At 37.7% G+C, this 26,401-nt stretch overlaps 1 protein-coding gene across 1 annotated transcript in view; it reads right to left on the bottom strand.

Moving 5' to 3' along the window:
• Smp_168890 (bromodomain containing, putative) overlaps nt 1-21,805 on the bottom strand; it is a gene marked incomplete at both ends in the record, with an annotated part of 30,906 nt that extends 9,101 nt beyond the window's left edge. Inside the window, 7 exons of the mRNA XM_018791863.1 lie at nt 1,048-1,898; nt 2,425-2,488; nt 4,437-4,799; nt 6,245-6,406; nt 12,490-12,629; nt 13,302-13,470; nt 21,746-21,805. Coding sequence (XP_018644971.1) covers nt 1,048-1,898; nt 2,425-2,488; nt 4,437-4,799; nt 6,245-6,406; nt 12,490-12,629; nt 13,302-13,470; nt 21,746-21,805 — 1,809 coding nt within the window. The remainder of the gene's footprint in view (nt 1-1,047; nt 1,899-2,424; nt 2,489-4,436; nt 4,800-6,244; nt 6,407-12,489; nt 12,630-13,301; nt 13,471-21,745) is intronic.
• Between the last annotated feature and the right edge of the window lie 4,596 nt (nt 21,806-26,401).

Genomic DNA, 26,401 nt, shown 5'->3' with positions numbered 1-26,401 from the left:
TTCAATTGACTCATGCTTTCAACTATGAAATATATCTTTCATTTTATTTGCAAAGGTTAATATCTTTTATTTGTTGATGTCAAGATGCAACTCGGCCTTGCTTGGAATTAGTAAAACCCATTGGACATAATCTGGATAGAAAAACTAACGTCAGGTATAGATTACCTTTTACTTCTCCACGTCTTCAACTTTTAATACATACTGACTTGTTCCAAATGTTATGCTTCCTTAAAGTTTCCCATGATCTTCTCTAAAACTGTTAAAAAGATTTCAGCTCGTTGAATTACTTCATCATCAGAACTATGTGTATTTCTGTGAGGTAGTTAAACTACTTGGTTTTCATCCAAATTTCTTAGTGCAACTTAATTACGAAGTACATTTTCAGGTTCTTGGCTTCGAGCCACACTGATTGTACGATATCTAGTAATACTAACTTTCTGCTCAGACGGACGTAGGTGCAGTGAAGTTCGAAATGAAGACCTGTTGGTTGAAAGTCTAATATTTTGAGCCCTGAAGGCACCGATTAGCTCTTGACAGCGAAATCCATGGTTCGAACATCGACCAATTTATATTTTATGCTATACTTTCTGATTCAGGTAACAATATACGTTTTCTAGTGGTCGCCCAACTATTTACGCAAAGCAAGAGGATTAGGAATAAATAAGTTGTATTGCTAAAAGCTGAAAAGATATGTACACAAGTCAAAGGTGCATAAGCTTTATGCTAAACTGATTCAGACTGGGAAATGTAGGCAGTGATCTCAGCTAGGTGAGTAATCTTAGTCACAATAGCTCTTCTAGATTTGCAACTCTCACCTATCGCTTGGCCTTCAAGACAGTATGTGACTAGTACATGCTTGCTCAGTAAATTGTCGCTTCATTTTGAGCAGCCATCACAAAGACAATGTGGCTGGAAGCAGAATAAATTAAGCTGCACTTTGTAAATGAGTTAGATTTAAATTATTTCACACTAGAAACAATTCAATAACTAAATAATGAATAATGTTTACCCTTAATTTAAATCAGAAGCCGTAAATAAAAATCTTACATTTAAACACATAATTTTCGGTCCAATGTATTCATTATTGCTTTCACTACTTGCGATAAATTCATATTTTCTCTTTAATTTTGCAGCAGACTCTTCGGCAGCTTTTTTAGCTTGAATGAGAATTTCATTCGGAACATTATCAACTATTTGATGATGTGATCTTTCCACATTTTCATCACAACTATCGTTGTAAACGCTGTCTTCATCATTTACACTATTTGTTTTATCAAGATAATTAAACATCTCCTTATTTCTATCCATTTTAAATTGAGATAATTTATTTGATTGGATGTCTGAAGACAGTTTCTGAGATTTTTTCGAAACGAATGAAGTTTTACCAATAAATGTTTTACAGGAAGATCCAGATAATGGAGATGAAGATGGAGTAGATGGTGCAATATTTAATAAAACAATGGGTTCATTATTTAAAAATTCTTGAGTATATTGAGAATTTGACTCAATTTTCATTACAGATTCAGTAAGAGAATTTTCATATTCTGATTGCGTTGGTCCCAAAGATAAATTTGAATGGCCAGTTATAGAATTTTCAAAACTATTATTTACACATATAGAACGAGAATAATGATCATGTGATAGTGTAGATAAATTTTCAGAATGCCTTTTCCCATCTATGGGTGTAGAATTTGAAGAAATCAATGAAGAGTCTTGAAGTTGTGTAGAGATGTTTAAAGTTGAACTTCCTGAAGATGTTTGAATATCATCAATTTTAATTTTTCTTGGTCTACCTCGACCACGTCGATGTGGAATAGGTAAGATAGGAGTATTGACAGATGATCTAATAGATGTGTCTTGATGAGTTAGTTGAACTTTTTTTGAACTTGTAAGGCTGGCTTAAAGAGGAAACAAAGATGAATTAAAACTGAAATAGCCGTTAAGAGTATGTTCATCTTAAGACTGAAGACTTGATACACTGAGACAATCAGACAGGTGAAATAATAAATGAGAGATACTGGCAAACCTATGGTATTGATGAAAACTTGGAATAATCTTCTGAGGAAATAGACATATACCCATATTTATGAAATTTTTGGATATCTTTTCGATTCGCTTTAGCCAACTAAAGCTTTCTGATTGCTTTTGCTTTTCTCATTTAATTAGTTGGTTGCGTTCGCATACAGGAAGCTTGCATGCTAGCAGTGGACTTTGACGACTGCATAACATAATAAGACTGTACATTTTCCATTTGAAACTTAAACTAGGAAAAAAACAAGTGGGAATTGCTTCTTAACTTTCAATGGTGATCGAATTAGAGTCAGTTCGCGATATGAACTAAAAATTCAAAGATCTTTACAATCTCTTCATATTAATGCTCAAATTACTGGTTAGAAATCATTTTACGGAATAAAATGAACTCACCAAATGATTTTTTAAATTCTACAGTCGAGATGCACTTTTCTGTATTATCGTTGTTATTCTTTTTCTATGAGAAAAATAATAACATATGGAATATGTAACCAATGGTTTATCCATACATAGTTTTGCGTTAAATAATTATTGAAAATAACAAAAACTTGTTATTTTTGACGAAGAAATAGAACATTTGTTAATACTTGTTAGCTACCTACCTCATCAAGCAATGACACATGATTTTCGATTATTAGATCGTAGCTTGAACCCCACTCCATCTAGTTTCGTTTGGGTAGCCGGGAATTATTATTAGCCATCATACAAGCAGTGTGGATCAAAGCCAAATATATAAATTTGCACTGTGAGTGAACTACATAGCTAATATCAAAGTAATTTGTGTAAAATATATGTAAGCTTTTACTCCCCCCCCCATTGTTGGTATAAAGGATAATAAGTGACTAATCACTATTGGTATATGTTAATCTTGAGCTCGTAGCCTTGTAGCAAAACCTTTTGTCATATATTGGTTTTTAGTGATGCCAACTGATCTGACCCCAATTTCATTGTATGATGATTGTTATTAAAATATACATCCCGGCTACCTTCATATGTAATTATCTGCTTAAATCGCGTTAGCGAATAACGGAATTAAATAAGTCAAATACGAGAATAGATTTTGAATACGTCAGTCAGTCACAAAGTAGAATTTCATACGTACGTACATCAGTTCGAGTTGCCATACCACATTAACACAGAGATACAGTTATCGATTCAAATCCTATAGTGGTAATTTTGCTTTTTAATCCCGTCATATCATCTCACTTTCTTTTTTCTAATGGAATACGTAAAAATAAATTTTCCGTGGACAGCCTATTTGAAAGGTTGTTGTTCTTTTTCGTACTCGCTTGGATCTCGGCCGGCCACATAGTCGTATTCCAACTTCCAGTTGGTTTTTTCAGCTTCATTTAAAAAATCTATTTTACTTTCTGACTTTTGTGCTCTGCTCCTTTTTCTAATACATATATGATTTTCCCTCCTCTACGAAACAATGTTGGATCTTCATGTACACACGTTACAAATAATGTAACCGTCTCAACACTACTCGCATCTTCATTATATGAAAATATTGTCAGTCAGTCAGCGACAACGTCGAACTTCGTACGCACGTAGATCAGTTCGAGTTGCCATAACACATTATCACAGAGATGCAGTTGTCGATTCAAATCCCATAGTGGTAGAAGTATTAAGAGCATAAGCATTATGTGAAAGATTAGGGTTTGAAGATGTTATTCAAGGAGTATAATCCAGTGAAATAAATTTGGAAAGAGAAAAAGGATAGGGACATGAAGAATTCAGAAGATTAGGATTTGGTAGAACACAAAGAGTGGATGCACCTTCGCCATTGCAAACGATTTTGAGCCATGTCACTCAAGGTCTCTAACCATCGATTGCTATCATCTCGCGAATCCCAACCAGGTAGTCTACACCTACCAGCATGACTCAGTCCAATCGTCAGTGACTTCATGGATTTGTGCCACATTTTGGTCTGGCAATGGAAGGGAGGTCTTAAAGGTCACTCCTAAACATAGTACACTTTGATTTGCTCCAAGGATTTCTGTTGTCGGCAGGGAGACCTTAAGTGTACAGATTTAACGCATTAAGAACTACTCCTAAAAAAGCAATGTGTGGTCTGCCTGAAGCAGCTATCTTTTAGGTTCTGCGGACATACTTTTGTTTTCAAGACCACTACAGTCCCAGTTTCCATTTAAAGTATCAAGAACTGAACAACTGACTGATATTGAAACTAATATTCCTTATAATCGCATAAAATGCCGGTTTCAGATGTTAGGTCCTTCTGTTGGTTAAATTCCTATAATTATCGGTATTAGAATCTCATAACGCTTAAAATTTTTTATGCCTATATCGATTTAATCCGTATTTAAGCACGATAATTTTGAGGCTGTACACAATGTTATTTTATTGGTGTAAAGTAAAGAAATAATTCTGCGCAAAGAACTTACTTTCAAATCATCACGAGACAAGTGTTCCTCTGATGAAAAATGCGAATAACTTTTCAGAGCTTTCCGATTTATGTGATATAACCTTGAGGAAGTAGACAAATGAGATTTGGGACGACCACGATGCTTTTGAAAAGAATGATTGACAAGTGGCTGTACAGTCGGTGGAATATTACGATTAGAATCAACACGTTTAGGCGAAAAGCGGAATTTGTGATCACTTAGTTCACTTTGACTGTGAGTATGTAATTTTGAAGATCTGTGAAATGGTTTCACGCGATTCATCTGATTCATTTCAGCTTCCACACTTGTTAAATCGCCAATTTCTTCTACAGTCAATCCGCCAGGTATATCTTTACAAGCTTTCTGTAATGATGAAACGGTCATTTGTTTGCGACAAAATGCTAACAGCTGATAAAGCACAAGAAGGACAGACAGTTAAAAAGAAACCTTAGTGGAACAACTTTTTAACCAACGGAACTTGTGAACGTTTTTATTTCAAGACTATAGGGGTGACGAATACTCAAAAACAAGAAATAACTGAATAAATTCACGGAAGAGAATAAAACATAATGATTAAGGGATATGACTACACCAGAAGTCGATAAGTATGTTTTAAAACCCGACAGAATGTAAACATTGAGTTGGTACATTCAGGGTTAGGTCTGGAGCCTTCATGAATCTCTCAGGTCTGTTATTAAGCATCCGATCATCTTGAAAACCATACTAGTTAAATTGACTCGTTTGTAGTTATCCCAAGATGTTCGCCATCACTATGAGGTAAAAGGAACCAGCAATCAAGAGCATTCAGATGGGATTATGTCCATCTTTTAGATTGTAGCTAAAGTTCCGGTTCATTGTACCGAAAATATTGGGTCATCACTCCTCAAAGATATCTGAACCTGTTGATCTCCTTCGTCTTAAGTTAACTATGGCTTTTACGACTTTGCTAAGAGGTGAAGGTTTAATGTAACTCAGGTGGGGACAATCAATTTTATTGCTTAACGTAAAATCACACAGTGATTTAGTAAAATATGAAAATCATACATTAAATACATTGTTTGGACATCTTTGCATTGTCCTTTGTATACCTCATCATTACCCTAATTCTGTTGTTACTTCGATTGCTCTCCGATTTCATTTCTGTTTTCTTCATTTCAATTTTCTGATGGCAGGCATTCCACTTCCGATTGCTGCTACATACTAATATCCGTCGGCACAAGTAGCACATACCATAGTAACAGTACTAGTGGCAACAAAGAAGATTAGGCGTTGAAGATACAGCTCAAGAAAATGTAAATTAATGAAATAAAATATTATGAAGAGTTCAGAAGCTTAAAATCTGGAGAAAGATAAAGGATGGATGCACCTATATGTCATTGCAAACGATTAAGAGCCATGCCGTTTAAAATCTCTGATCACTAGTGACGCTAATCACGAACTCTAACCAGGTAGTTTGCACCTATCAACATAGCTCGGTCAAATGTCAGTGATTTTATGGACTGGTGCTGTCTTTTTTCATATCTACTCCTACAACAGACAAAAGCCACTGAGGTACACGATGGTTGGGCATACGTAACACATGTCCCAGCCACCTCAGTTGATAAAGGCTTACAACTTCATTATTCGGCTTGTCATCTTTATCTAGCACCCTATTCCTAAAGAATTAAGTCTCAGAAATTAATCATAAAAAGCCATCTGAACTTGAATACTTGCATCAAACAAACATTGATGAAAAAATGTAATCTCAGTGAGTAATTACGTAGCTTGGAGAATTAAAGTAAAAGTAACAACATTTTTTCAACGCTCACTTTACGTGCACGTTGATAATAGATTGTATCCGGGGGATTATAAACCATTGCATTGTTACACATTAATGTGACATCAGCAAGATATTCTGTAGCAGATCGATAATACGCCCGAGATTTAAGTCTATTGTATATTGTCCCAAGATCCATGGGTTTGGAAATCACCTAGCATAATAAATAGAATGTGATATTCATTAATATATATCTGAAAAGTGAGTTGGATAAATTACAAATTCTTGGAAAGTATAGAGAGAAATATTTGTGACGGTTAATATTTATTAAGTCGATAAAGAATAGATGGGATGTGACTAGCAGTGGAGTTCAGAACGCGCAATTCCACTTCTAACCACATTCCATTTATTCTATATCAACATGTGTCATAATGACGATATAAAGGTAATCTACATAAGATGCTCATATGCCAACCAAGACTGCTCAAATTTCAGTAAAAATATCAACAACGGGATAATTCAAACTATTTCAAATTGAATTTATAAATTCCTTCTTGAAGACAAACATCACATAGGTTACACATTGGCGACTTAAAAACGGTATGGTTGAAAACTGGGACTAAATTATCAAGACAACAAACGCTACTTCCAGAAATGGTTGATCCTAGAGTAGTGAAAGTGGTAACAGTATAAGTAAGGATTAAGTGTCGAAAAAAACAAGCAAAAAGGTATAAGGGGGTTTTAGGATTTAGGAACTAAGGGAAAATAAGTGGTGAATACACCTGTGCCATTGTGAATGATTCCGAGCCACTTCACCCAGTCTTCAATCACTGGTTACGATAGTTACACAGACTCCAACAAGATAATCTGTACCTGATTACATGGATCAGTTCGACAGTCAATGGTTTTAAGGGCTGATCCCGTGTCTTGATTTGCTCATCCATAGATTTCTTCCAGAGTAATCCTACACCAGATAACGTTGGGTGCCGAGGCAGGTGATCGTTGGGTACACGAAACACACACTTTTAAGACATCCCAGAGCGGCAGAAGTAGTAACAGTGTAACTGAAAGACTAGGTACAGGCAATATGATTCGAGAAGAAAGAGTACATTAGCACAATAAAAACGTATAATACAATCTTGTAACTAAAGATATAACAGAAGGTAAACAGAAAATCCATTCACGCCACTGTGGCTGATTTCGAGTCACATCACTCAACCTCTCCAACCACTGGTTACGAAAACAGTGAGGACTCCAAGGAAGTAGTCTTAATCTACCAACTTGGGTTAGTCCATCAGACAGTGACTTCATGGATTGATGCTACTTTTCGGTTTCGAGGTTCACATTTCTTTTTACGACCTACTGTGACGCCAGCGACAATCACGCGTAGAAGTAGAAGGTGGATAGTCGCAGGTAATACATGTTTAAACCACCTTATTCAATACACATTCTCAACCTCAGCATCGTATTTACCTTTTACCCTATATCTAGCCTCAATACTGCTCACTCTGTGATCCTGTATACACAAGCAATGCTATGAAGATATCTACAATCAAAAGCTAGTAACTTGCAAATTATACTTCTCATACCTACTATACTTAAAAGACATCTTACATCCATAAAGTAGATCAGAATGAACTACTGAGTATAGCCCCCAAATGCCCTGGTACGGCCGAGAGTGGGGAGAGTCCACTCTCCCTCTCGAAATGCTCTCACATGGCCACGCGAATATATAGCCTCTGACAGGGAAGTCCTACTCACTGCCTTCTCGTGGCATTACTGTTGTTTACGAAATTGAGAGGACGAAAAGCGAATGTCCGGCGCATTAACCGGGTTGGTGGACATGGAGGGTCCGCCTAGGGGAGTTGGGAAACCCTGATTCCAAACCAATCGTGCACATGGGATCCAGTATCCTGATGGAACGAATGGCGAATGAACCTGTTGTGGTCACCGGCTACCATGGGACTGCATCTCCTCACGATGCTCCACTGCCTTGTGGATCAGACCTTTAGGTCAAAGGCTCGGGGTGTGGCCCCCTAGGAAAACCACCTGCTTCGGTTTGGGCACCCGGGCAGTATCACAGCCCACACACAAATGATATGAAATGACGCACTCTACTAACTACACTGCTCTCGTTCCTAAAGGAAGAAAGACAATTTACATTATTATTATTATTATTATTACCATTATTATTATTATTATTATTATTATTATTATTATTATTTACTACGTCGCTTTTTCACTCCCTCTATTCCCAAATTGTGTATCCTGGTGGAAACTCTGTCCTATCTAAACGATCTCCAGTCACTGTCTGGTTGAAAGTGAATGCTTCCACCGATTATGAATACTGAAGCAGTCTTTCTGAAACCACGTACGCCGTTCAAGCTGGCTTCCTTCAACGTTCGCACACTGATGCAGATCGGACAACAGATGGGGCTGGCTATGTCTTTAGAAAGTCTTAATGTTGATGTTTGCTGTCTATCCAAAACCCGTATTCAAGACTCTAGTGAAGTACTACAATTTCGCTCTCCATCTGTCGCCTCGAAAAGCTTGTTTCACGTGCGCTTATCCGGGGACTCTGTGGCATCTTCGTCCGGTCTTGCTGGCGTTGGTGTTGCACTAAGCGCTAGGGCTGAGGCAGCACTAATCGATTGGATTCCCATTAACAGTCGGTTATGTGCTGTTAGATTAGGAAGTTCCATCAAAGTGAGAAGAAACCGGCGTGAGAAACGGTGTCTTTTCGTCATCTCCGCCTATGCCCCGACAGATTGCAGCCCGGATGCAATCAAGGATGAGTTTTACCACCAGTTGACAGTTCTTCTCCAGAAAGCGCGTTCGACAGATATTGTAGTATTGGCCGGAGACTTGAATGCTCAGGTCGGGCGTCTAGGCACAGAAGAGAGTCGTTTAGGTGGCCGATGGGGACTTGTTGGTCGCAGGACAGATAACGGGGACCGTTTGCTGCAACTGTGCACAGACCACAACCTGTTTCTGGCTAGCACTAACTTCCGGCACAGTCATCGCCGGTGTGCCACCTGGCGTCCTCCCTCTGCATCTCAAGCCTGGACTCAGATTGATCACATCGCGATCAGCTACCGCTGGCGTGGTTGTGTACAAGACTGCCGCTCCTTTTGGAGTACCTATCTGGAGTCTGATCATGCCCTGGTCTGCGCCAATCTCACCTGACTTTTCAGTGGCCGAAAGATTGACCACCACCAACGGATCGATGTTAGTAAACTGGCTGCAACTTCTGTTGCAAGTAAGTATCGAGCGGAGCTAGCTTCTAGGCTAGCTACCATCCCACCAAAAAGTATAGATGAGCATTGGTTGCATCCTCATGACGCCATGAAAATGGCGAGTAAAGCCGCTTGCGGCTTCGCGAAACGTCCCGCTTATAAGCACTAGGTTTCTTCTGGCTCCTTACAACTGATGGAAGCCCGTCGGTCTACTCCGGGTGACCGTGAGTTTGACCACAAACGAAGGCTGTTACGTAGTGAAATCGGGCAAAGCTTGCGTAAGGACCGAGAAGCCTGGTGGTCGGAGCGTGCTAATGAGATGGAAGCAGCAGCTGCATCTGGTAACTGCCGGAAGCTCTTCCAACTCATCCTAGCCACTGGCAGCAAGAAGTCTGTTGTGAGTGAAACAATCTACGAGGATGACGGGATGCCAATCACTAACATCTCTCAACGTCTTGGACGATGGGCGGAATTTTTCGAAGGGCAGTTCAACTGGCCTGCTGCTCCGGCAACATCAACCAGTTTGTCCTGCCCCCCATGACCGGTGACGACTGATCCACCAAACGAGGCGGAAGTCCGCAAGGAACTCCAACTCTTGAAGCGCTACAAATCACCGGGCCCAGATGACTTACCTCCGGCTCTTTTTAAAGATGGTGGTGACCTTCTGACTAAGGAATTGACTGTGTTGTTTGCAAAGGTTTGGGAGCAAGAAAGTGTTCCAACATCATGGAATGAGTCGATAGTCGGCCCTATCTTTAAAAAGGGTTCATGTTGTTCCTGTAACAACTATCGGGGGATAAGTCTACTTCCGATTGCGTCCAAACTATTGGCTTCTGTCATTCTTCGTAGGTTGTTTAAAACCCGAGAACGATTGACTCGCGAGGAGCAGGCTGGTTTTCGTTCTGGTCGAGGATGCATTGATCACATCTTCACCCTCCGCCAAATGTTAGAACACCGTCATACTTATCGCAGGTCAACAATCGTAGTGTTTCTTGATATCAGGGCTGCCTTCGATTCGTTGGACAGGACTGTTCTCTGGGATTGTCTATTGAAGAAGGGTGTGCCTGAGAAGTTCATTAACATCTTAAAGGCCCTGTACACGAACACCTCAGGCAGAGTGAGGGCATACAACCACCTTTCTCCCTTGTTCCATTCGAGCAGTGGGGTTAGGCAGGGTTGCCCGATCTCACCATTCCTCTTCAACTTTGCCATCGACGACATTCTGGAAACAGCTCTGATGGATGTAAGTAATGGCGGTGTGGATATGTTACCTGGAGAACGACTTCTCGACCTCGAGTATGCGGATGATATTGTCCTACTGTGCGATAATGCCCAAGGCATGCAATCCACACTTAATCAGTTGGCAATCAGTGTCCGCAGGTACGGCATGTGCTTTGCACCCTCCAAGTGCAAAGTACTCCTACAAGATTGGCAGGATTCTCATCCTGTACTCACCCTGGATGGTGAGCAGATTGAAGTAGTTGAGAAGTTCGTGTATCTAGGTAGCTATATAAGTGCTGGTGGTGGTGTGAGTGATGAGATTGATGCACGTATAATGAAAGCCAGAGCGGCTTATGCCAATCCGGGCCATCTTTGGCGCCTTCGTGATGTTAGTCTGGCTGTAAAAGGTCGGATCTACAACGCGTCGGTGAGAGCAGTTTTGCTCTATGCTTGTGAAACCTGGCCTCTCCGAGTTGAGGATGTTAGACGTCTCTCTGTGTTCGATAATCGTTGTCTCCGAAGGATTGCTGACATTCAGTGGCAACACCATGTTAGTAATGCAGAGGTTCGGCATCGTGTGTTCGGGCGCAGAGACGATAATTCAATTGGTGTCACCATCTTTAAACACCGACTTCGGTGGCTTGGACATGTTTTACGAATGTTGTCCCAGAGAATTCCACGTCGTGCATTATTTGCCGACTCTGGGACTGGTTGGAAAAAGCGGAGAGGAGGTCGGTGTATGACATGGTGTCGTGGCATGAAAGAAAGCTGCAAAGGGCTAGCTTCTGTTGGTCCTTCACGACTCCCTGGCTGGGGTCCGAGAGATGGTGCAACACAGTGGCTAGAGACGTTATCAGATATGGCTCAGAATAGAAGCCAGTGGCGAACCTGCTGTAACCTTCTTTTACTTTCTACATAAAGAGTGGTTCTAACTTTCTTAACTGAAAGAGTCTTCTGGTTGTACATTTCAGTCCGCCTTATCTTTTCATCCCTTCTCTTCCTACTTTAATTATTTTGTGTGGCGCATATGTATCTGGTGCCCTTTTGTACCAATATATATGTGTTTAAATAAATAATAATAATAATAACTGAGTATATTCGTATTTTAGTTGGAAGATGAACGTCTTGCCTGAACCATATGTGATAAGAATAGAGAAAACGCTGTGGAAATAATTGTTAGAATCGCATTTAACAGTCGTACTTTTTACAACTGCAAATTTAATCACTGACACAGCACCATCTACAGTCAACAATATAAGTGCAGTAAAACAGTAGATAATGTAACATTTTTATCTAGTACTGGTTTATGAAACACACTTTGAAATGAAATATTGATGTGATGGCCGCTGATGTAACTCGACTCTTCATAATGAAGCAGACGAAAAAAACTTCGAATCTATGGCTTACATTGCTCTAACCGATGCGAATGATAGGAAATAGAATTGACAGACTTGCAGTTAGCCTAGAATAATTTACGAAAAAGACAGTGATACTGTTTCGTAGTAGTTCGAACTTGTTGCTACGGATTTTAGAGAACCATCAATTTTTTGCTAATTAACTGTAATTTTAAGCAGAATATTGGATGAGTAGAAACCTATACATGGAGTGCAACAACTTTGCAAATTAAAACGTATTTCAGTATTCTTCTGAGTAAATAAAATCTAGGTCTTCAACATTTTAATTTGAGTGCATCGTTAATAGCATTAACTGTGATAGTGTAATAATATAGATATTAAAAAGCGTCAAGTACATGTGATAACGAGTGAGTCTTAGTGCAAATGAAAATGAAGTTATAGATCTTATATCCGAAATCGCAAAGAAAAAACGTTAAGTGACAAACCTCTGAATATCCAACAGCAATATCGTCAGTTACAGGGTTGGCAAAGATACCACGCGGATCTCTGCGAACCAGATTTTGGTGAATTTCACTTAGCACGGTATAGAGATTTCTGCTTGTGACTTCAGTCAGAACATCAGACTCTGTGATAAAAGAAATCATAAGACTTATCAAGCAATAAGAACGAAGTGATAACGATGACATTGGAAAATCACTAAACACGGGATACAGATGGTAAGTATGCCTTTTGCTAAAAAAAAGTGACGCAAACACGATGATACGAAAATAACGGTTGCTATATCACAAGATGTGACTAGTCCATACACATTAGACCATAATTTCTGAAAATAAGGGGATCATACCACCCAAGATGTGGTTAAAGTAAATCACTACAAGAACTTTCTCTGACATCATCCCACAAAACTCACTATTACATCTATCGTTGTACTAATTTATAAACGAGATATCAAAAAAATTGCCCATAACTCTGTATGTTGGTTAGTATTCTGAGTAGAAATGACATCCCAGCGCCAGGATTGAAACATAAAATAAACACGACTTGGACCCTGAAATTTTGGGGAAAGTGGGACAGAAATCCAGAAATCGGAAAATAGGTATTCAGGATATTATAGATCAGTTGGATCAAAATACCCGTTGAAGCTGAGTCAAAGAGATCGGGCCCCTCAGTTTAAAACATCTAATTCCTAAGCAAAATAGTTTTGCCAGTTTTCACAGATAAAAATCCAGTTACAATATAATCAATCGAAAAGGAAAGTGCAAACCCATGTAGGAAAAACAGGCTAAAAATACCATACCTGAACTGACTGAACAGTCTTGTGAACATTTCCCTCCAGAGAATGATATCTTTAGCTTCAAGGCGTTATCTGAATCAGCAACACAATGTAGACCGCCGGAGTTCATTTCATTTAGCATAGCTGTAGCACTACGTGCATTTTGCGCGCTTTTACTTGGACAGATTACAGCCTTGAAAATTTCTTCTACATCAGTTTAGATTATTGAGGATAGAACAGCAGTTTCTGTTTAGCTTGATTTTGAAATGACGGTATGCTGTGCGTTAATCCTGGAAATTAAGGTTCCTTAGTTTACCCACCTTTAGTTTGAATGCATTAATGACGTCTAGTAGTGAAGCAACCTAACTTTGCTTATGTGGTTTTAATTGATCTATGACTCTGCATATTAGAAGAAAAACCCTCCTGCTTTTTAGGATTATATTGTGTGAGGTAACTAAACATAGTCTGATCAACTTTATATCTCACCACCTCTGCCTGCAGCCCTTCTCGTTTGCTGCCAGTCTCCGATCCGGAAAAACGATGAGAAATGGGTAATAGAAAATTACCGAAAAAATCATTCAAAACATCTAAAATTTTCGCTGGGAGTTGAAGAGTTTTCGTTCATAGGAATTACGGTGCCTCATAGAGAGAGCCCATATACATTGTTAGCCGTGAGATGGAAGTCCTTTCTAACAGCTACAGCAACAATTAACATAGGTACGCAGAAAGTCTTTATGATGTAGGAAGCCGTGAGTACCGGTCAAATGTCTGAGGAAATGAGAAAATATAACTTGGCGGTGTTAGGAATACGTAAAACCCGTTGGACCCAAGCTGGACAGAAGAGACTAGATTCGGGGGTTGTTTCATTGTATTCTGGTCACTAAGATGCCTCACACACACAGTAAGTTACACTGATGCCAACCAAAGAAGCACAAAAAGCCACTATATGATGGTAATCTCATGGATCCAGAATTATCAATGCCTCTTCCAAAACAAAGGAGGGAACCACAGTGACTATTCTTCAGTACTATACACCCACCAGTGATCGCAGTGGACACTAGAAGGGTCAGTTTTATGGCGAGTTGCAGCTGATCGTAGAAAAGTACTCGGAAATAGACGTGACAATCCTGATGATAGACCTAAATGCTGAGATTGGAATGGACAATACCAGATATGAAGATATCATGTTACGACATGAACTGGGAGAAAGGAACAAGAATGTTGACAGATATCACAAAAAAATCAGAAGGTTAATGGAAGACGTGAGGACAAGGAGGGTAATTTGCGAAATTATGGTCTGGTTTGTTATCAGTTCTGCTAAAATAATAGACCTAGTTTTGAAATTGTAGATACACCATGATGTAACTGCCTAATCTATATGATCTTACATGGAAGTCATTTCAAGCATCATCATAAAGAATTGATCTCCATGAAAAACTCTAGACAAGATTCAAGAAAGGAAGAAGAAAACAGCAATTAAAAACCGAACAAGAACAGAACTGCACTTGTAGCTCTTCTAGAGTTAATGCCGGTCTCAAGCCCACAAAAAGGAGAAGGGTTGGGCATGGGGTTGGCGACTCCATCCCGTAATAAACTAACTCGCTATAAAACGCTAACCAGAAAAAATAATTCAAACCATTTAAACTCTGTCCTCCGAGTTCAAGGTAGAATTATGACGCCTCATGATGAAAGCCGAGATTTTTCGGAAGTCACGAGACCGATGCCGTTTGTAACAACCAGAACAACAATTAATATAGGTACATACAGTGTCCGGATAATGAGAGAGACCGGGAAGACCAGTCAAATAGCAGTGGAACTGAGGAGATACAAATCGGCAGTACTTGGAGTCAATGAAACTCATTGGACTTAAACTGGATAGAAAGGGCTAGATAAGGGAGAGATGCTGCTGCACTCTGTTCACGAAGAGAAAAATGCTCCACACACTCGAGGAGTTGTTCTGATGCTTTCCAGAGAAGCACGAAATACACTCGTAGGATGGGAATCTCACGGATCCAGAATTATCAAAGCATCATTCAAAACGTAGAAGGAGGGGATCACAATGAATGTTATCCAATGTTATGCATCACCAATAATAGCAGCAATGACATTAAAGATCAGTTCTATGAGGTAATGCAATCAATCATAACTAAGTGCTCAAGAAAGGACCTCACCATCCTGATGGGAGATCTAGATGCTAAGGTTGGAATGGACAACACTGGATACGAAGATGTTATGGGACGACATGGACTGGGAGAAAGGAACGGAAATGGTGAGAGACTTGCAAATCTATGCGCATTTAACAAATTGGTTATAGGCGGCACAATGTTCCCACACAAGCGCATACACAAAGCTACATGGATCTCACCGGACCACACCACAGAGAACCAGATAGATCATATTTGTATCAACAAAAAATTCCGAAGATCAATGGAAGATGTGAGAACCCGGAGAGGAGCTGACATAGCTTCATATCCACCTGGTTGTGGCCAAGATGAGACTGAAGCTAAAGAAACACTGGACAACTGGACAAACAGCACTACAAAGGTTCAATACAGCCTTCCTTCGAGATACTGACAAGCTCAATGAATTCAAGATAACTATCATCAACAGGTTCCAAGCTCTACAGGATCTACTGGAAGAATAAACTACGATGGAGGACAACTGGAAAGAGATCAAAAAGCACTATCTTCAACTTGTCAGGAGGTTCTGGGTTGCAAGCAGCATCGTCATAAGGAATGGATCTCTATCGGAACCCTGGATAAAATTCAAGAAAGGAAGAACAAGAAGACAACAATTAACAACAGTCAAACACAAGCAGAGAAGGTCAATGCGCAAGCAGAGTACGCTGAAGCAAACAAGGAATTGAAGAAAAGCATTAAAGACGACAAGCATAAATACATAGGAAAACTAGCAACGACGGCGGAAAAAGCTGCAAGAGAAGGGAATATGAGACAACTATATGATACAACGAAGAAACTAGCAGGAAGATATAGCAAACCGGAGAGACCAGTCAAGGACAAAAAAGGAAAGACAATCACTGAGATTCAAGAACAGAGGAAAAGATGGGCAGAATACTTCGAGGAACTGCTGAATAGACGAGCTCCATTGAACCCACCGGACATCGAAGCAGCACACACTGACCTTCCCATATCTGTCACTACACCAACGATCGAAGAAGTCAAGATGACCATCAGACAAACCAAGAGCGGGAAAGCGGCAGGACCTGACAATATAACAGCTGAAGCACTGAAGTCTGACATTGAAGTAACTGCAAACATGCTTTACCTTCTATTCAGGAAGATTTGGGAGGAAGAAAAAGTGTCGATAGACTGGAAAGAAGGATACCTCATCAAGATACCAAAGAAAGGAGATCTGAAGAAATGTGAGAATTACAGGAAAAGTCTTCAACAGGGTGTTGCTCAACCGGACGCAGGATTCAATAGACTATTAGCTTCACATTTAACGGATAGGATTCCGTAAGAATCGGTCATGCACAGACCGAATCGCGACACTACAGATCATCGTGGAACAATCAGTTAAATGGAACTCATCTCCATACATCAAAATCCTTGACCAAATTGATTATTTGATGGTGTGTACAGGAAAACCTTACGAAGCCTCTTTCGTGCCGGTAGATAACTCTCGTTCTATCAACAAAGAAGCCAGATTTGTGGCTACCGTAGATCTTTGTTCAGGTAGTGGAACAGAACAGTTGGAGCTGAAGGTGTTCTTTTTAAATATACAGAATTTCTCACACGAAACAGAATAATGAGAAATATAGTGTCTATGCAAAATAAGGAAGTTGATAAATACTCGAACTACAATCATGAATTTGTCAAAAGTGATAGATAAACGAAACTTACAAATAAGAAAGTATTAATCAAATCAGAAGTGAAATTAAGAAGTAAATAAAAATGGAGAACATAAGAAGAAGGTTACTTAAGGGATATACTCAGGGTTCTTCATTTTTATATAACGTAACTTTTACTTGGAAGACAATTAAGTGAATAATTAGCTCAATAGCAGAAATGTGAACATATCACTTTAATGATCCAGTGTATTCGACTCATCATGCGAAATACCAGGCAAAGACTCTGGTCTCATAATATTGTATTAATGGATCACTAAGTACTATTGTCTGTCCCAGTAACATCTCATCACAAAATGTGTAAAGTTTCATGAAATTTTCTAATGGCTATTGTGGCTGAATAATTCCATGAAACCCGGAATACAAGTCATTACTCAGTCCCGATTGTTGTGACAGAATACACAACCAGATTTAATTTCATAATTTGTTGTACAATAACATTAATTTAACACTTAAATACAATTTTTTTCAAAATTAGTGTAGCAATACTGTCTATATTATTACCTTAGTAGTGAATAATCTTCATACTTCTGATTCATATCACTCTGAATCTGAATGCAACGTGATCTTAGTCAGCTCCATTGAAGTAATAAAGTCGAACAAGAGGATTTCAAACCAATCAAATAAAGAATAACAGTATCAACTTAATACATGATTGAAACTTTATATGATTTGAATGAAGAAGATTGGAGAATTCGTTCCACACGGTACATTTCTTCTTAAACGTAGTGATCAAAAGGTGTATAAGACAAGGTATGGAGGTGCTTTGTGCGTATGAGAAGGATTTATCTAACAGAAATGCTGGTATCGTTCCTTTTGACGGATTTTGATCATTAGCACGTTTGCTCTTTTACCACCATGTTATATACCTGGTGACACTATAAGGGTTAATCATTTTGCTGTTGTTAATAATGCAAAGCATTATTCTTTTCGCCAAAACCGGTCTCTAATTTTTCGATAATTAGTTTCAGCACAGTTGAAGTTCACAAACCACCACTCCACACTAAATTTTGGAGCTAGTCACTGATTAAAATACGATTACTGCCTAATCGAATAATTTGTGAAAACTAATTCAATATGATAACAATTTCTACGCTTAAGAAGATCCTCAAATAATTATGGGACAACAGCTTAACTGAAGTAGGACGACTTTGTATGTGTAGTGACAAAACATAACCTTGGGACACGTAAGATATTTTCCGGTTAAAAGCGTTAGCAAGAAATCGAAGAATAAAAAAGACTATTCCGGAAATTAGAAATAGGAAATTGTCTTCAAAGTCATCTTTACAGTAAGGAAATTAATCTTTACCAAGTAAAGCTAATTAAGTATGGGAACTTGTGGAGATTGTAGTATTTTTGCAGTTAAAATCATGAGTCTACCCAGGCTAGATTACCATTGAAAACCTGGAAGCACTGGACGGCCGTTTCGTCCTAGCGTGGGATTCCTCAGCAGAACAGAACCATGACCTCTCGTGAACACTAAATCTAGCGACCACTGAGCCATTGTTCAACAGTGTCAGTGTCTAACTTCAACCATCTTCCATTGTCATCGGAGGGTAACTGTCAAACACCCGACACAGTTCAACTCCATTGATCATGACTTCTCACTAGAACTCCAGGAGTTACATTTTGAAGATGGTCAATTATGACCAGTGGAGTCCAATCTGTATCGGGTATGCGATAGTTATCCAACGAACATAATTGAGGAAGGGTTGCGCAAGATTAAGTAATGACTGAAGTTAGACAATAACACCTTTGGATGACGAATCAGTGGTCTAAAAATCAGGCGTTTGTGCATGAGGTCCAAGATTCTGAGTTCTAATTCCGCGTGCTGGATCACGAATTAACATTGGTGAGGAGTCCCATACTAGAACCAAACGGCCATCCAGTGCTTCTAAATTTTCAATGGTGGTCTAACTTATATTGATTCGTGATTTTAACTGTGGCAAAGCTAAATAATTTGAGGTATTTTTAGTAAATACCATAACCATATTCAACTTCCTGGTTACACTACATTCCAGACATTTTCAGTAGCTTTTTAAATATATATAATATAATATACCCTTATGGGCCAGGGTAATGTTGCACTGGTTTTCAGGAGAACCGAACACCTATCCAGACTTTCACGCGGCAACCCAAACAGTACAGCTCAATCCCGTTTAACAGGAGAGCCAGACACTGCTCAGGCTTAACCCAAGCAGTACAGCTTAATCCCGCCCTATAGGAGAACCAGATACTATATAGGCTTCAACGCTACAATCCGAACAGCACAGCCCAATCCTGTGGCGCAACCACTCAAAAACCAAACACTCTGGTGGATTTTAAATACCAAAAAAAATCATTGATATCTTTAAATTGATCATCGTTGTTATTGAGCAAGGTGGTAAAGAAAAGGATTATGTTTTTTTTGGAACCAAAAGAAAACATCAACTATCACTGTTTTACACAAATGGTAAGTGTGTAGTTAAATTATACAAAAATGCCTCAATCCTGGAAAGTCATATACACAACAATACAGACAAACACACGACACAAATTGATTCACTTTATAACTACGAACATTAATGAATAAAGATGGTAAGAGTAGAAAAGATTGAGAACTAATAATAAAACTAGCATAATTGTTTTTCATTCTATTTCAGTGAAAGTTTCTTAAATATATTTTTATGATAAGGTAAAAAAAAAAGCTCAACGAAAGTTGGTCACTGTTATCTCTGTCATCTAACATTACTGTTCCTTCTTCCTGCTTTCTTCTTTTATGTCCTAAATTTAGAAAAGTAATGAATATGAAACGTTATATAATATAATAGGTATGGGGAAACGGAAACCTTAAATTAGTCCATGAAGTCACTAATTTTCAAACTGTATTGAGTTAGTAAATACAGGCCATCTGGTTTGGTTTCTCATGATTATTATAGTCCATGGTTTGATAGGGTGGGTGATAATGGCTTAGAATAAGTTGTAACCGGATAAATCCTTTCACTTTGTTTTTGCCTAGTCCTAAGATTTAAACTATATCATACTTTTTATCCTTTGAATTCATTCGTTCTTTTTGAATCACATAATTTATGTCCGATCTCTGGTATTATCGCTGGTACTGTCACTATTACTAATACGCTGGTATCTCTCTGATGTGGTATGACAACTTGGACCAATGCATAAATGCCCTAGTATCTACATACCTTATATATATTACGTAAAAAGTTATATATTAAACTTGAATCGATTGGCATTAGGAATCTTGGCATCTACTAAAAATGTTCTAAACTAATAAATAATAGTGTGCACCCAAAGTTTGGTTTCAGATAATTGAAATCAGTTTATTGAAAACATTAACCTGGTTTTTGTGCTGTTAAAGACTGTTTATTAAGACCAGTCTGCAGTACTAAAATGAAGAAACATCTAAAAGATTCAAAACTTTGTTACCATGAGTCGCAATAAGGGGAAACACTTCTTAGCTATACGGAATATGACTAAATTTATATCGAATTATAATCCTTGTATTAACCTGTCACTCAGTCTTAATCAATGCCATAATATCTGGTCCTGGGTATTGAATAGATCTGATCGATTTATTGATCACACTATAACTTGATCAGTAAAACTGGATCGGATGACGGTGATCGAATGCTGTCGATTAAGTTGCAGTGTGGCCACTAGTCTAGGTGGCTCGACACTGCGTGCACTATGTTGAGATAAAATTGTGGGTGACATGGGGTCGAATCCTTCAGGGAGCACAAGTTTCTTCAAGATTACAGGTACACCTTGCTGACGAGTGCCAAGTAGCACGAAACCCGGGTCCAGGGTTTCCTGTTGACCACCTTCAACCACCATCTTATCTCAACATGGTGCACACGGTGTCAAGCCACCTAGACTAGTGACCACATTGCCACTTGATCGATAGCATTCGATCAGCACTAAGACGGATTTGACACGCATGATATTGATCACCACCCAGAGATGTTTTATGTTCACAAGTAAGTTGAAAGAGTTTGCTTGGTGTTGTTTAATTGTATCTTCCCATTGTTATTTTGGACTGCAATTGATTAGTCTCTTGTTGGCTAATGTGCATCCTGTGCGGACTGCCTCGATACTGCCTGAAGTCACAAGCTTTATAAGCAAAGATGGATAGTTGCTAGCAGAGGAATCCAGGACGCGCGTTTCGTCCTATTTAGGACTCGTCAGCTGAATGTACCTGGATCTCAGAGTTGATATTCACTCTGGGACTAAAACTATTAGACTTTGAATTTAATAATTTTGATTCTTATAAACAAATAATGAGGTTATGGTTTAGGCAAAGTTCTCTAATGTTCTAATACTAATGATGCTTGTATTTCCAAGGTATATATATTTTTTTAGAAATATTTGATGCTTTTAATTTTGTAAACAATCAGGTCAACATAAAGGAAGTGATCGAGTAAACCAATAGATAAACAATAAACAAAGTTTTATTAGGTGACTAGAAATAATGATTTTCCTTCTTTTATCAATAGTTATTACATTCAAATAGACAGATATTGAAGGATAGTAGTCAACCTAAATTTTGTAGAAAGACTTAATGAATAGATAGCAATATTTATCCTTAATGCATTTAACATACCTGTATGACACGCATTCTCATTGGCAACTTTAATTCAGATGAATTTCCTGAAGTTATCATTGTAAGATCTAAATAATAGGTTCAATCAAATCATTGATGATTGGTTGTGAACCATGCTAAATTATCAGTTGCCTTGAGCTTTAAATGTGGGTTATACTGCGTTCAGATTCAGCGAACTTCGAGAGATTAAACATTCTGAACTTTAACTATGCTTCAGGTCATGGGTATCGATTGTTGAGAAATCTTACATTGTGGAAAAAACTTTATTCATTGTTTCTTGATTATTAGTGGTTTTCTAACTTATCTTAACTCATAACAAATACCATCATTTTATTCCTTAGCTTACATTTTGCTTAAAAGGTGATGTATCTTCTATAAATTGTTAGCTTCAAGTAAAAATCTTGAACAGGTAAGAAGGCTGTTATTCTGGTGATAAACGTGTACACTACTTATAGATAAAAACATTGACTGGCTTTAATTAAACTACCACTGGAAACTGAGAGGCACTGAACATATGTTTGATGGTAGTATGGGTCTCCTTAGAAGTATGAATCCATGAACATATTGAGGTATCAAAGCAACAGTTGAGTTCCAGACAGTTGAATTTAAGTGTAATCACCTACATTTGTGACTTCATTGGTATTAGTGATTCTTGTTTCCATCCCTACGTGTCCAAACTCCACTATTCATGGGTTTTCATTAGAACCTGGAGAATCACCAATCGAAGTGAATCCCTGGTAAGGACATGATAATTTGTCAGGGTATAGGTGTATGGTATAGACAATTGAATTAAATGGTCAATCAGACTGTTCTAATTTTAATAACTTTATTCTCCATCTACCATGTCATTACTAAGTCAATCATTTATATATTGTGAACAGACAGGATTATTTTGGAATATACATAGTAAAACATATCATATAGACAAGTATATCACTGATAACAAAGCAAAACCCATACTTAAACATGGACATGACAACTGGTTATATGATATCCAACTGACTTTACCAGTTCATATGTAAATAAAAACATGAAAAGAACAAGAAAGAGTTATTGGACTTATGCCGTTAAATCAGATAAAGCACGTACCTATATCGTCCGTAACAACATTGAAATCGCATATTCACATCTGCACAGGCGGGAAAAACTAATGTCTCTCTATAGATTAATATAAAATAAAAATGAGCTATGGGATTAATTAGTTTGAATAATTTTTTCTGGTTAGCCTTTTTTTAGCGAGTTGGTTTTCTACGAAACTCAAAATAATTGTCAACTAACACCAAGATCAGAATTTTTAATACAAATGTCGAGATAGTTCTACTGTCTGGGGCGGAAACCTGGAGAATTACGAAGTCATCATCCAGAAAATACAGGTGTTTATTAACAGTCGTCTACTCAAAATACTTTGGATCCGTTGGCCAGACATTATCAGCAACAACGTACTGTGGGAGACAACAAACCAGATTCCATCCAGTGGAGGAAGAATCAGGAAGAAGCGTTGGAAGTGGATAGGACACACATTGAGGAAGTCACCCAACTGTATCACAAGACAAGCCCTCACATGGAATCCTGAAGGCCGAAGGAGAAGAGGAAGACCATAGAACACATTACGTCGAGAAATGGAGACAGACATGAGAAGAATGAACAAAAACTGGATGAAACTATAAAGGATGGCTCAGGACAGAGTGGGCTGTAGAATGCTGGTCGGCGGCTTATACTCTATTGGGAGTAACAGACGTAAGTAAGTAAGTAAGTAAGCAAGTATAGGATTAATTGTGAAATAGCTTGTAAATCATTACAAAAGAAATTAACAGGATCTTATTCTTAGATATATGATTAAAATTCAATCATCACATGTACAGTTTTATCCTGAATCTGGTCCAGAAACTATTAACCTATTTTTAATACCATGGTTATTGTCTAAACATGCCATACTCTATTACTTTGTTTTGGGATTTCTATTGTCATTATTAGTTTGTTTTTTTCGTCATAGAAACTCCCTGGAAAATTCCCTGGTGTGATCACATTTCTTTTTTTTCAATCGAATTTCTCCCATAATATAAATTCAAAGTTAATTATATATGGTTTATTTACTGAAATCTTTTTGTACATAGGCTATTACAACTTACAAAAAAGACGGATCTTATTACAAAAAATAACCTTTATATATCTGTAGAAAACTAAAAACTCTCTAACAAAGTCTCATATTCATTCTTCTTATTGGAATATGGATATTAATCATTGAAGTGTTGTTGGGTAATAGTTGTTCGATTTCACTGTTCACGTTAAGTTTAGCATTATATTAGTACCTGAAGTTTGTGCTGATGATGTCGTGCAGAAGGACGATGAAAGCCCCAAGACCAAACCATCCAGCTCAGAGAACAAACCTACATCAAGAATTTCCATTCGTCCATATTTAGACTTGTAAACTAACACTGATCATGATAATGTGTCTAAATAATGATTTATTCTTATTAAGAATTCCAAGTGATAATTTATTTAAGATTATTTAGGTTTATGAAAGCTTTAAAGGAAACGGGAAAGAGGAAGGTCGAAGAACATACAACATTGGGAATTGGAAGCAGACATGAAAAGGATGAATAGCAACTGTAAACAAGTGGGAAGAATTGCCCAGGACAGATTTGGATGGAGAGTGCTGGTGGGCGGTCTATTCTCCTCCACGAGGGATGTTAGGCGTAAGTAAGTAATGAAAGTGTTAGCATTGTGGCTAACGATTTCAGTTATTTAGCAGTTTAAATGTTGCGTTACTATTTCGTTATTTTATCTTGTTTAGATTTAAACCTAGATATTATTACAAAATTCAAATTTTCTATACACTTTTTTAAAAATCGTAAACTTACAATACCAACCATTAATTGATTTTTAACATTTAGAATAATCTAGGTATTAATGTCAAGATTGGACTTGATAGTTTAAGATAATTTTAATAGTTGAGATCATAAGTTAATTGAAGCTAGACCACCATGGAAAACCTGGAAGTACTGGATGGTCATTTCGTCCTATTGTAGGACTCCTCAGAAGGCGGGATTGTGGATGCGCACTACTGAGAAGTTTCACAATAGGACGAAACAGTCGTTCAGTGCTTCCAGGTTTTCGATGGTGGTCTAGCCTCAACTGTTTCATGATCTCAACCACTAAAATTACTATAATATCTACAAAAACCCTTTCTGATAGTCTCAAATAAACTGAGCGTTGTATAGAGAGTTAATAATAAGTGTATTTTTGTTATATCCTAGTGTGTAGAAAAGTTGCAAATTTACTCTGAAGAAGTGGCTTACATTAAGTCACGAAACGTCAGAAATACAGTTTTTCTACTCATTGGGATATAATAAAAAAAATATTTGTTATTTAGAGTAATAGCGAAAAACTGTCATTATTTTGTTAATTAGATAATGTTCCTTATCGGTTTAGCTTTACTTCTTTGAAAGTATGGCGAGACTACAGTTTCTGGAAGAACCAATCAGATTTATGATAGCAGGTCTTGGATTTCAATGCGAAATTTATTCATACATAAGGTCGAGTAGCATTTGAGTATTATATCTAATGTCAGTTCATGACTAATCCCCCCCCAACTCTAACTCCTAACCCTAACGTTCAACGGTAAAATCTGATCCTAATTCCTCACACTAATTTATAACTCTCATTTTACCGTAGTAAGTTAGTAGACGTCACTCAAAGGTCGTTCATAAATTATAGTCTGACCGATGATATTAATGAATAAATTTATGACCAGATCGTTTGAAATGTTTTAAACAAACATATAACATTCACTTAGTATTGTTTGTTTGAATCTTCCCATCGATGTGTTAGGACTGCAACTGGTCAGTCCTGGATTCCACTGCTAGCCACTATCCATCTTTGCTTAAACATATAACACTTTCAAACTAGCTTCTGTAACCTACTCTTCAATTTACAAGATAATTTCTAGAATTGATAATTTAGTAATCTGTATGATGTAATACATAAATATAGCCGATTAATAAAGTAGAAGAATCGTGGTTCATTGGTCTCAGCTATAAATCCTCAGCTATTGGATTATAGATTCGAATTCTACACCTACCTAGTACAATTTAGACATGAAGAAAGTGTTACTAACGTACATATAATGAATATAGTTCAAAAGTAGACACATCAATTTCAAAATAGTCACTGAGTTGCTAACTCCATATCTGTTCGAGATCACAATTTCAAACCATTTCACTTTAATTGATTTAATACAAATAATGACAGAAGGTAGTATCAAATACAAATAAACATTTGTGAAACTATTTTTTTCTTTTTCTTTCAGAATAAATACTATTGTAGTAGTTGAAAGATAACAACTACACATTATGAAAACCTACATATGTTACCATTACAAAGAAACAAAAAATATATGGTGTAGTGAAAAAGAAGACCACTGGAGACAATCGAATGTATTTGACACAGAAATTACAGACTATCTCACTAAAATCTGATAACCATACAGCAAACAGTTAATTTGCAGAATAACAATCAATTGTTTCAATCTTCACTGTTTCTTCGACAAATATCAGTCCATCTTCTCTGATTTCATTGTTCATGCATTTTTATACTGATTGCGTTTCATTTCTGTTCTTTCCTTACCAATCTTCTAGTGAAATACATTCTATGCTT

This window comes from Schistosoma mansoni (genome assembly GCF_000237925.1).
Source record: "Schistosoma mansoni, WGS project CABG00000000 data, chromosome 1 unplaced supercontig 0034, strain Puerto Rico, whole genome shotgun sequence".
Taxonomy (NCBI): Eukaryota; Metazoa; Platyhelminthes; class Trematoda; order Strigeidida; family Schistosomatidae; genus Schistosoma; species Schistosoma mansoni.
Note: the sequence above shows the minus strand (reverse complement) of the source record. Positions and strands in the feature narration are given on the sequence as shown.